At 36.4% G+C, this 12,665-nt stretch overlaps 1 protein-coding gene across 1 annotated transcript in view; it reads right to left on the bottom strand.

Moving 5' to 3' along the window:
• The window catches only part of mtor (mechanistic target of rapamycin kinase), a 222,836-nt gene that overhangs the window by 90,927 nt on the left and 119,244 nt on the right, over positions 1–12,665 (bottom strand). The window contains exons 30-33 of the mRNA XM_084388404.1: positions 11,200–11,339; positions 4,434–4,534; positions 3,224–3,339; positions 1,016–1,093 (exon numbers count right to left, since the gene is read on the bottom strand). Coding sequence (XP_084244530.1) covers positions 1,016–1,093; positions 3,224–3,339; positions 4,434–4,534; positions 11,200–11,339 — 435 coding nt within the window. The remainder of the gene's footprint in view (positions 1–1,015; positions 1,094–3,223; positions 3,340–4,433; positions 4,535–11,199; positions 11,340–12,665) is intronic.

Genomic DNA, 12,665 nt, shown 5'->3' with positions numbered 1-12,665 from the left:
GAGAGAGAGAGAGAGAGAGAGAGAGAGAGAGAGAGAGAGAGAGAGAGAGAGAGAGAGAGAGAGAGAGAGAGAGAGAGAGAGAGAGAGAGAGAGAGAGAGAGAGAGAGAGAGAGAGAGAGAGATAAGGAAAAAAAAGAAAATCATAGATTAGAAATTAAGTTCCATTATCTCACCTAATGTGAGATGGTGTGTGTGTGTGTGTGTGTGTGTTCATTAAAGGGATAGTTCGGCCAAAAATGATATTTAACCCATGATTTACTCACCCTCAAGCCGTTCGAGATGCATATGTCAATCTTTTTTCAGACGAACACATTTTCAGCTATGGGGTCCACCTCCTCCAAGTCCCAAAATGTGCATGCATCCTTCACAAAAGTAATCCATCCGGCTCCAGGGGGATAATCGAAGGCCTTCTGAGGGTAATCCGTGCGGTTTTGTCGTAAAAATATACATATTTAAAACTTTATAAATGAAAATAACTGGCTTCCGGTAGCGGTCGATGCGCGTTCACGGAGATGGATGCTGGCGTATGACGTAGCATAGGAAGCGTCGTGACGTAGAACGAATGTGATAGCGCAGCCAGAGAGCAGAGCAAAACAAAACTCTACGTTCGTTCTACGCACGTAGAATTACCGCACGGATTACCCTCAGAAGGCCTTCGGTTATCCCCCTGGAGCCGGATGGATTACTTTTGTGAAGGATGCATGCACATTTTGGGACTTGGAGGAGGTGGACCCCATAGCTGAAAATGTGTTCGTCTGAAAAAAGATTGACATATGCAACTCGAACGGCTTGAGGGTGAGTAAATCATGGGTTAAATATCATTTTTGGCCGAACTATCCCTTTAAGCTAAAATAATGTAATAGTCTTACTATGTAATAGTCTTTCCTGAAATGGTCTTGACTTTACCTCACATCCTGAACAACATTCTTATCAAAGCAGTTTATGTGCGATTAAAAAGAAGATCTTTTTTGAGTTGAATGATCATTTGAATTAAGACTGAGGTATTTGTTCTTACCCCATATGCTCTACTGTAACTCTCTCCAGCCATGGCAGTGAGCTCAGCATCCAGTAGATCTCTGGCCTTGTCGATGCACTGAAACCGATCACATGAACACACAATATTATACCATTACTGAATGTTTTATTCTAGTTGTGTCACAGGCGTTTTTTCAGTAAACGTACATCTATGAAGTAGGTCTGTTGCTGCATTGCATTTATTTCAGTCAGTTGACTTCAGTACAGTCACTTCGACTGATTTTAAAGGGCCTATAACAGCAAAAGAACCAAAACTCACAAAGACACTGACAAAGCAAACAAGTATGTCATACAATAAGAAAACTTGCCTGACACTTTTGTGATAATCAGCACAAGCTGCTTCACCCATTTTAATTTGACACAAACACAACATGACATGTGAACATTAGACGAACCTAGATGAAACCAGACAGAATAGTTCTGACCACACGAACTGAAGGGTTGAAGTGTAAAACTCTACATAATGGTAATTACAAGCTTTTCAGTCCACACAACATCAGAATATACCATGCAGTACTTAACACTGTATAAATATGACATTATGGCATTTATTATCAATGATCCTATTATTAGCTTTATATTAAATATTGGGCAATATTTGGGCCACTTTTATAGAGGTTGTTTTTATAGCTTAATGTGTTTAAGATGTTTTTCATTATACCATAGTTTATTATTAATTTTATTATAGTTGTTGTTATAAAACTATGTTTTTTTTGTTGTTGTTTTTTCGTGTCATGATCTTACAGTTAAACTGCTATGCAAGAGCTATGTTAACTTTTCATTAGGGCAACTAAAGGAGAATTTATGAGCTTGGATCCAATGAATTAAGGATGAAGCTATGACGTTTTCTTCTGTGTAGATATGGGCAGTTCTAATAAACAGTATATTCAAAAAAAGCTTTGCACTTTCCAGATGTTGAAAGTCGCCAACTTATTTTAGGAGATGAGTTTAATTGTATACTCCACCCAGTACTGGACCGATCCAAAGCCACCAGGGCACTTAGTAAATCAGGTTGATGTGTCAATGAGTTTCTGCAAACTTGTGGTATGTTTGACGCATGGAAATATAAAAAGCCAGCTCCGCCGCAATATTCTTTTTTTTTTTTTCATTAGTTCATCAGATCTATTCCAGGATTGACTTCATCTTTATAGACAAGAAAATGTTACCATTACTTAGATAAAGCTTTACGCAGCCATTGAACAACTGAATCAACACTGAACTGACTTCAGACTACTGAACAATGACACTACTGTCTTATTTTTTTTAGAGCTGCTTTACAGCATAAATAAATTCAGTTTGCATCATTGATCATTACTTTCTGTGTTTATTAATGAAAATCTGCTTTGAAACAATCTGTACAGTATAAAGCGCTATATAAATAAAGGTGACTTGACTAGAAACAATGTGTTAGAATTTTTAAGACGATGCTGCCGCAGGTACACAAACATTTCATATTTGCCACACAGTGTGTGCAGGCTTTGATCTTTTGTGCATGCTCACACGTTTTTTTCTGCTATCTATCACCATATACAACTTTTTGAAGTATTACAATTATTGTGTCATCGAAAAAGACCTTGTGATATGCCTATTGAGATATGCACATTGGTGATATTTCGATCATTTCAATATCATGCAGCTCTACTAACCAAAATGACCTGCTCTGACCAGAAGCACAGTCTGGATCTCATCCTGTGAATGGCTACTTTCCTTTCCAGCATTAAACTTGAGTCATGCTGGAACTGTGTTTCATTAAAATAACCTTTGTCACAATGTCCTCATGAGTAATAGAGCAGGTGGGATGACAGGATAATATTGATGAACACAAGGAGTACATGAGTGTGTCTGTGATGTTCTCCATGTGTATGATCTCATCTCTCTCTCCCACACACACACACACATTCATTTTGGAAAAAGGAACATCAAATCACCACAGGGTCCAAACATTAGCCAAGTAATTGTATGTGCAGACTGATGGTAGCCTTTGACCAATATTACATAACAGAAACAATGCACCACGCCAACTTTTGTGCTCCTCGTTTTGACTGAACAACTTTTCCCCTCATCTCCGTCCTGGTTGTTTCTTCTATGTACAGTGAGTTGGACATTTTTAGATGATGACAAATTAGGTTAGAGGTAGTTTAAATCCAGCTCATTTAATAACTCTCATTAGTTGTTCATTATGGAGTACCTGTTGAGCCAATGAGAAGAGATCCTGATGTAGAGCAAGCACTGCCCTGTAAAAGGCTCCATCATGGGTGTCTCGTGGGATCATACAGGTATACTCCTCCATACTGTCCCAGTGGCCTGACAAACACACAAAGAAGCGAATTATATTATATATAACTATTGATGATTGACTAATGATGAAACCACAGTAAATTCTAATTTATATTTATTCTAAACTGATACTGATTGACTGATGAATAATGACAGCATTTGAACTCTGAGTTATGTGTTCTCAGGTCAAAAGTCACAACAGAATCTTGTTCCTTCATTAAAACATATCTTCTTACAAAGTACATGAAAATGAAAATCCACTTTTTTGTGGCTGTTGTTAATTTTAAGTATTTCATATGAACTCACCTCCTTATGGAAATATGAGTTGTGAAATGTAGCTTTTTTATTATTACAGGTAAGCAGAGACAAAGACACCTACATTAGGTCTTGAAATTTAAATAAATATTTAGTGAATTACAATTTTAAAACTTATTTACAATTTTCTTTTGGGGATTTTAAAATACAATGTTAATATTAAATGGAGTATAAAACATGAACATTACATGATAGTATGATATTTCTGTATTAACAAATATTCTAATTTGAATGGCCTTCAAAGCACTTACATTAGGAAATTGCCTTATTGCTTCATGTAACCAACTGTAGTTAACATCTAGCTTAATGTTGCTATGTATATATAGTATTGTCAGACTTGCAATTGCCTGCTGTTGCCGTCTGACATCAAGAATGTGTTGTACGTTCATGCACTAACTCCTTATCGCACCCCAAACAAACACTCTAAACTACAAAAACTATGAAACTGCACGAATTATGTAAATAACCAATTTTGCTCAAAATGTATAACAGTAAACTTCACCCTAAAGGTGAGCAGTTTGAATCTCTATCCTATAGAAGTGTAATTTTAATTATGCATCATTGTGTTAATGTGATTATAGTGCTGCCTTTTGAGAAATAAGTGGAAATTAAACAGGGGCTTGCTAGCAGTGTTTTATCAAAACAATAATTGGATAAAACTGCCAGTTGAAGTTGAAGCCGCCAGATAAACTTGTATCACACACACAAATTCACAAATTCCTGAACTTCAACCTAATTTTAGTACAATGCGAAACAATGATGTTTTTTAATTAGAATTAGGTGAAATGTCTCATTCCCCCCCTCACCCAGTCCCCATGCTGCAGCTGCTGCCATGCGGGCCATCTTAGCTTGAGTCTCTTCACTGACCAGAGTCCACTCCTCACAGCACTGCTGATGCAGCTGACCCCTGACAAAGAAACAAGAGAAAGAGAATGAGAAAGAAAGCAATGTTCTGTGAAAATCAAGGTAAAAACAAGCATAAGCCCTTCCTCCATGATGTTTGACAACATTGTCAAACTCAATCAACTCCCCATTGCTATCTGTGTGAGTATGAGTAAGAAGGTTTCATGGACATAGCTTTGTTCAGAAAAAAATAAAAAAATAAAGTTGCATCAGAGTCGGTGAAACTCAATTCAAAGATTAATTTGAATCATCACTCAAAAATGTCCCTTACAATACTTTAGCAAAACCTATTAGTAAATAATTCTGTTTATTAGTTGGTGCATTCATATACAGTGCCATGCGAGAGTATACAGACCCCTTTATTTTTTTCACATTTTGTTGTTGCAGCCTTATATGCTACACCGCTTAACTTTTGTTATTCCCCATAAAAGAAAAAAAGAAAAAGAAAAACACACAAAAAAACAAACAGATTTGTGATAAATGTACATTTATAAAAATAAAAAATAAACAATTACATAGCATAAGTATTCAGACCCTCAAGACTCTGTACTTACTTTGGCACCTTTGGTGATGATTACAGACTTAAATATTTTGGGGTATGATGGAACATATTTGCACATCTGTTACAACAAAGTTGTCCCTAAGTCACTTTGCATTGTCTTGGCTGTGTGCTTAGGGTCATTGTCCTGTTGGAAGGTGAGCTTTTGACCCAGTCTAAGGTCCTGGGCACTTTGAACCAGATTTTCATTAAAGAAATCTGTATTTTGCTTTGTTAATTTGCTCATATTCATTCTTGCCTGACTAGTCCCCAAGTCCCTGCCCCTGAAAAACACAACCACACCATGATGCTACCACCACCTTGCTTCACAATACAGATGGTATTGTGCAGGTGCTGAGTGGTCTTAGGTATCCTCCAGACATGCTGCTTGGAATTTAGGTTAATCAGACCGACCAACTATGTCTTTTAAATGCTTGTTTCAAGTGTGGGTCTCTGCAGATCAGAGTAATGAGCTTGTCGAAAGGTAGTGGGTGTGCTGAAAGGCCTTTACAGTTGGTTGTAAAAGCTGCCTGTTAGGGTGTGGCGTAGGGTTAGGGGTTAGTTACTCTTCTAGCACTGTGTACCTTTCAGCATGCCCATTACGACCTGCAACTATCCCTGTCTCGTTTTTTTGAAACCTCCAACAAGTTCCTCATGTCTACACTGAGGTGAGGCTTCCATCTGAACAATCTGCTATAAAGTCCAGATCGGTGAAGTGCTGCAGTGATCTGATCCTTGTCCTTCCGTAAGTTTTTCTCATCTCCAAATATGATATCTGAGATCAGGTTCTTGGTCACCTTCTCTTTATAAGGCCCTTCTCCCTTGCTCAGTTTGGCTGGGCGGCCAGTTCTAGGAAGAGTCCTGGTTGTTCTAAAACCTCTTCCAATAAAGAATTATGGAGACCACTGTGCTCCTATAAACATTTAATGCAGAAGTTTTTTTTTGTTTTTGTTTTTTACAAAATCCTACCTCTGTCAGTTCCTGCTGTCAGTTCCTTTGACCTCACGGCTTGGATTTTGCTCTGATATGTTCAGCTGCATAGACCTGTGTGTGTCTTTCCAAATCATGTCCAATTAATTGAATTTGAATTTAAATCCATTTGAAGTGTAGAAACATCTCAAAGATGTTCCAGAGGAATGGGAATGCTCTTGAGCAGATTTTAAGTTTCAGAGAAATGGGTCTGAAATCTTATTCAAAGTATTTTTTTCTTTTTAATTTGCAAAGATATTACAAATCAGTTTTTTTTTTTTTTTATTATGGGATGTGGATTGTAAACTGATGTGAAAAAGTAATTTAAAGCAGTTTAACAATGCTCCAAGCATGCAATATAACAAAATGTGAAAAAAGAGGTCTGAATTTCTTCTCACTGCCTTGTATATTAAACATTCTGTATACAATATGAAAATGATTAAATACAAATAAACAAGAATCATTATTGTGTTTATTAAATAAAAAGGGTGTTGAAAAAAGAGCAGGATTTAACACTCCCATTTTTTTTAATGATTGTTCCCGGCAAAGCATAAGCAAGCACAGATGTGAAAGGTCAGTTACTCATCAGTGAGAGCTTCTGTTTGTGTCCAAGCTGGGAACTTTTCACCAAAAAAATCCCTTGCCACAGCTCGGGTTGTGATAAACTGCAAAAAGCAATGACATCATACCACATTTAGGAATGGTGCACCTTTAAAACAAATGGGCCCTTTGAGGCTAACAGTGCTGACACAGGCACAAGCAAACCATGTGTGTCGTTGCTGGGGGTTGTGAAGAAAGGGTCCCCACGATTAGCCCTGCGAGACACTGCTAATATGGGTTTCATGAGATGTGGTGGGGGATCTGAAACAAATGTGTTTTCCCTGCCACCTGGAAAAAACATTACTTATGGGGCCTTGCAAAATACAAGGTTCCAGGCTGCAGACATGTCTAAAACACAAAGACACACATTAACAGCGAGACAGGAAAAAGGGCTCCAGTACCTTTACACGGGAACAGTCTATTACTCACTGGAATGGAATGTCACATGGAAATTTGACCAAAAAAAAAACAAAAAAAAACAGCAGAAGTTGGATGGGTGTCACGTGAATTACACGTTTAGAGGAGAGTTGGATACTTATAGAGGTGTGCAATGTTGATACTTATGGGTAATTATGCTAGAGTAATGCATGCAGACACTTTAAACCTACATGCAAGTGCTTCATTTACAGTATGGATCGTCCTATTAGCTAAAACAAAAAAAACGAATGTTGTGAATGCTTAGGATGTTTAAATAAAATAAGTCGGTGGGGTCTAGTATTGTTTTGGATGTCTGATACAACACATTCATTTTTATTTTTGGTCATCTGATTCTATTTCAGTTTTCTTAATGATGTAGAACCTTTCACAATGACCAAAATGCATGGAAAAACCTTGTATATTGATTTGAAGGCTTTACCATGCAATACATAGCTTATCTACAAAAATATTGTAGAGTCCAGTGTATTTTAAGAAGCACTGGAAGGAATTCTTGATAACAGAATCAGGTGTGAAATAACTAAACGTACTACTGAGCAACAAACCATACATCTCAGGATGATAAACCGCTGAGGTCATGAGACTAACAATCATTAATCAGCTCATTGAAGCTTACTGAATATATAAGAATTAGAGTTAATACTGCAAGTGTCTTTATATTCACACATCAGAAAGCTGTTTATAGTACGACGTAAAACGACATTCATGTTCGCATTACATGCATTATGCTAGCGGTGTACTAATAAATCACTGTATGCATGCAATGTCATTTATAAAATTAAATTTTCAATGCAATGCAAGCAGATCTAAATGTAATGCTGCAATCAAGACTGCTTTATTCATTTTAGCATTTAACTTTAATCATGACAGTCATAATGTTTTTAGTTTAATTGTGTGGGGCATTTTCTTTGCCCCCATATCTTGAATTTAGGGCCATTTATGTTCGTTTTGTTTGACACTTTTGCCCCAAGCCCCCATTCATTTCTGACTCTGTTTCGGACTGATACAGTACCAGTCAAAAGTTTGGAAACACTACTATTTTTACTGCTTTTGCAAGAAGTCTCTTATGCTCATCAAGCCTGCAGTTAAAAAACAAAAACAAAAAAAAAAACAGTAATATTATGAAATATTATTACAATTTAAAATAATGGTTCTCTTTTTTAATATATTTTAAAATGTAATTTATTTTTGTGATGCAAAGCTGAATTTTCATCAGCAAGTACTCCAGTCTTTGGTGTCTTATGATCCTTCAGAAATCATTCTAATATGATGATTTGATACTCAGTTATTATCAATGATGGAAACAGTTGTGCTGTTTAATATATTTTTTTGGAATACTTTTTTCAGGATTCATTGATGAGTAAAACGTTAACAGCATTTATTCATAAAAACAGCATTTATTCAAAATAAAAACATTTCTAACAATATAAATCGTTACCATCACCTTTTATCAATTTAACGCATCCTTGTTGAATTAAAGTACTAATTTCTTTAAAAAAAAAAATAGTTATTGTTCCCAAACTTTTGAACGGTAGTGTATATTGTTACAAAAGATTTCTATTCTAAATAAATACAGTTCTTTTTAACTTTTTATTCATCAAATAATCCTGAAAAAAGTATCTCAGGTTATAAAAAAATATTAAGCAGCACACCTGTTTCCAACATTGATCATAAATCAGCATATTAGAATGATTTCTGAAGGATCATAAGACACCAAAGACTGGAGTACTTGCTGATGAAAATTCAGCTTTGCATCACAAAAATAAATTACATTTTAAAGTATATTAAAAAAGAGAACCATTATTTTAAATTGTAATAATATTTCATAATATTACTGTTTTTTTTTTGTTTTTTTTTAACTGCAGGTTTGATGAGCATAAGAGACTTCTTTCAAAAGCATTAAAAATAGTAGTGTTTCCAAACTTTTGACTGGTACTGTATATGTGTAAAATCACCTATCAGAATGTAAAGTTAAAGGCTCACTAAAGAGACTTGAAACACACAGCATTATTCAATATGTTGATGTAATTTCAGGAAGACAGGTCGGGTCATATCCAACTCTTCTTTAAAAAAAAAAGGCAATAGCGTTTTGTTCAAATCACAGCTCGGCCAGAGCCGTTGACTTCGGTAAAGCCACAGTTTCCTCCTAATCTCTAACCGTTTCTCCTAATCTCCTCCATATCACTATCAAATATAGCATTCTATGTAGAATTCAAATGTGTCCGATACGTTTTGTGGTCTGCGCCGACTCGCACATACGATCCACTCTGTCATCTTTACTTATTTAAAAAGTCTGTCATCATTTACTTACCCAAATGTCATTTCAAACCTATTATTCAAACCAAACCAATTTCTAAACCTAACTTCAAAACACAAATAAAGATTATTTTAATATGACCTGAGATATTGTTGTCCTGCCACTGGTCCTCGCACATCAATAAAGCATGTTTGATCCCCCATATTTGATGTACTCTATTTATGTGCCTTGATGAATGTTTGTATGTGAATAAAAGCATAAATTCAATCTGTTTTTATGATATTTTTGAACGTCAAAGTTGTGGTCAAATTAAATCTCTCAGGTTTCAATAAAAATATCTTCATTTATCAGATGAACGAAAGTGTTATGAGTTTGGAATGACTTCCAAATGACAGAATTTTAATTTTGGTTGAAACACACCTTTATAAAACAAAAAGCTAACTTCTAACACAGTGTCTACACAGGACGTATAATCAGTGATGCTGTTTACACTGGATGCAGTGGTGCGGTGGGCAAGGCAACGTGACAAATCCCCGACAGTAAACTAATGCTCTGTTCTATTTCTGGCATACTCCAAGCACCTGCACTACACTTCTGACACAAAGGACAAATTAATTTGCAACGGCCACTTTGTTGCATCCAGCATCAGCTGTTGCGATGCAGTTTAAGACAGCATCCATAACTGAAATGGCAATTTATAAGAGAGTATTTTGGAATGTTCTACATAGGCAGAAGGTTTCTCATGTGAAATGCAAAAGAGATTTGGCTCACCAATATTTTCAACAGAACTTGCTGTTAGTATGTTGCCAAGCCAAAAGAATGATTATTTTAAAGGCATACAAATACAGCACAAACAAGTATGGGACAAAATAATCATTTTTAATTATAGCTAACAATTGCTATTGATTTCCTATTATTCCCTGTTTCCACTATTGCCATCTATTCCTGTCCTATTACTGGATTCACTGACTGCAACAAATCCAGGAAGTCAGCCCTCATATGCCAGGCACTCTCCCACACAAACTGTTCCCAGTAAATGACTGTCAGTAAAATTCTTTTCTTTCAAAAGTCGAGAAAAATAATCCAATGTTTCCATGAGTGCATAATCAGTGTTTCCATGAGGGCAAAAAGAGAAAATATATTTCACATTGGAAATTACTTTCCATAGTGTAATTTTGAATATATCAAGAACTAGAGTTAATACTGTAAGTGCTTTTATATGCACACATCAGAAAGCAAAGAAAGCTGTTCATAGTAAGACGTAAAATGTTTACAGTACATGCACTATGTTAGCGGTGTACTATTAAATCGCTGTATACATGCAATGCATTCAGTAACCAGCATTGTCCTCATCTTTCTGTTCTTTTATCCAATAATTTCCAATGCACTCTTGACAAACATGTAAGAACGCCGCTTATGCATTTACATGGCTTCATATGTCAGAATTGAAACAGAACAGAATTTTCCTTTGAACATTTCACAGCTTGTGGTTATCATGTTTTTTTTTTCTCCCATCAATATAATAGGTTTCTTGATGTTATAAAATTATGTTTGGCACAAATGTAAAAATCAGTTCACAAATGAATCAGTAACTAATAACATCTGGGTAACATTTGACAGCACTACAAACTGCCTGCTTAGAAACACTGACCTGTCCATCCTATCTAGACATTTACCTTCAATAAGAATATGACTACATATAACTATCTGAAAAAAGGGGGGTATTCAATACATTTATCCTGCAACAAAACGTACAAATGACATGCATGAACTGACAAATGAAAATTCCAAAAAAGAACCAAAGTTGTAAAAAAGCAAGAATGAGCCTGCTCACTTCCAGAAATTGACAAGTTATGTAATGTGTGCATACCATTCGCCTAGCGCTTCCAGACATCTCATGCGACCCAGAATGAGCTCCGGATCATCTTTGTTCATGTCAATTTTTTTATCGTAGGCGACCAGAGCATCTTCCCACTCATGAAGTTTCTCGTACCAGGTGGCCTGAATCTCCTGTAATGGATGACAAAACATAAAAGGATGAATGATGAAAATAATTTAAATGAACCAAAATCTCACAGCACACATCATATAATTCCTAAAGGGAGCAGTCAGAAAAATCAGGGACTAAAATTTCTTTTAGATGGGAGGGGGATGAAAATTACAGTTTTTCACAACTGCTAAGACACTAAACCCAAGTTCAGGAAGTTAGACACCATTTGCAAATTTCATGCACTCTTTCTGCAAAACACATTCTCACTCACTAAAACACATTTTGTACTGTGATGCACTTGTTACAAAACGGTAAACACAAGTGGCAAAAGTTACACAACTACAACACAGTTGTCATCGTTTGCACACAACGGCTCAAAATTGTTCACACTTGCTTCTAATGATGTGATCAAACCAACTGTACAAAATATAAGCCAGCTCAGAGTGTACAGGTGGCACGGGTGCACTTAATATTGATACGGACAATGGATGGAAACAATCTGAGAAGGAGAGCAGAAGAATATGTGCAAGGTAAGATAAGGATGAGAAAGAGCAAGGTGTGGAGAATGTTGTCAAGGCTGGATCTGGCAAGAAAATTGTCTGTGATGTAAACAAAGTCCTCAGGCTGGACCCAACATGAAGACGTGATGCTGATGTAGAATGAATCTCTCATTGACTTTAATTTAGCAGCTATACAACTTTATTGAGTCTACTGTAACATGCTTTTCATTAGAGTTTTCTTTGACCTTTTGGGCTTGACATTTGGCCCACTGTATTTTTACAGTATGCAAGTACTGAATATACAAACATTCATTACTATACAATATTTAAAGGAGTCATAATGTAGAAATTTCACTTTTCCACGAGAATCAATGTATGTTATGATTGCATAATGACTGGCCGGGAAGCCGATATTTAAAAGTGAAGCGTTTGTTTACCTCAGGGTTTGTAAAATAGGCCACGTGCACGCGCACGAAAAAACGAGATTTTGATTTCTTCCCCCTCTTGACGTCAAGACGGGGGAGGATATACCAAATATGGACACCGCAAACCTATGCCGCGGGAAGCCCGCCCCTCTCCCCCTCAGATTCAGTTTAGTTGACTCGAGAAAGATGGAGAAACCGAGTGCACACCTGAGATGCTCTGTGGTTGACTGCCACAAACAACATGCAAATGTGTTTTATCTACCAAAAACGGACGAAACTATCAGGGAACAGTGGAGGAAATTCATTTTTAATGACGCTGTCCCAACAACTCTTTCAAGTGGCGTATCGTTAGGTGTGTGCGCTAAACATTTTACACCGGAATCATTTACAAATTTGGGGCAATATCAGGCGAACTTGGCCT

This window comes from Rutilus rutilus, assembly GCF_951802725.1.
Source record: "Rutilus rutilus genome assembly, chromosome: 19".
Classification (NCBI taxonomy): Eukaryota; Metazoa; Chordata; class Actinopteri; order Cypriniformes; family Leuciscidae; genus Rutilus; species Rutilus rutilus.
The sequence above is the reverse complement of the archived record's forward strand: the minus strand, read 5'-3'. Positions and strand labels throughout refer to the sequence as shown.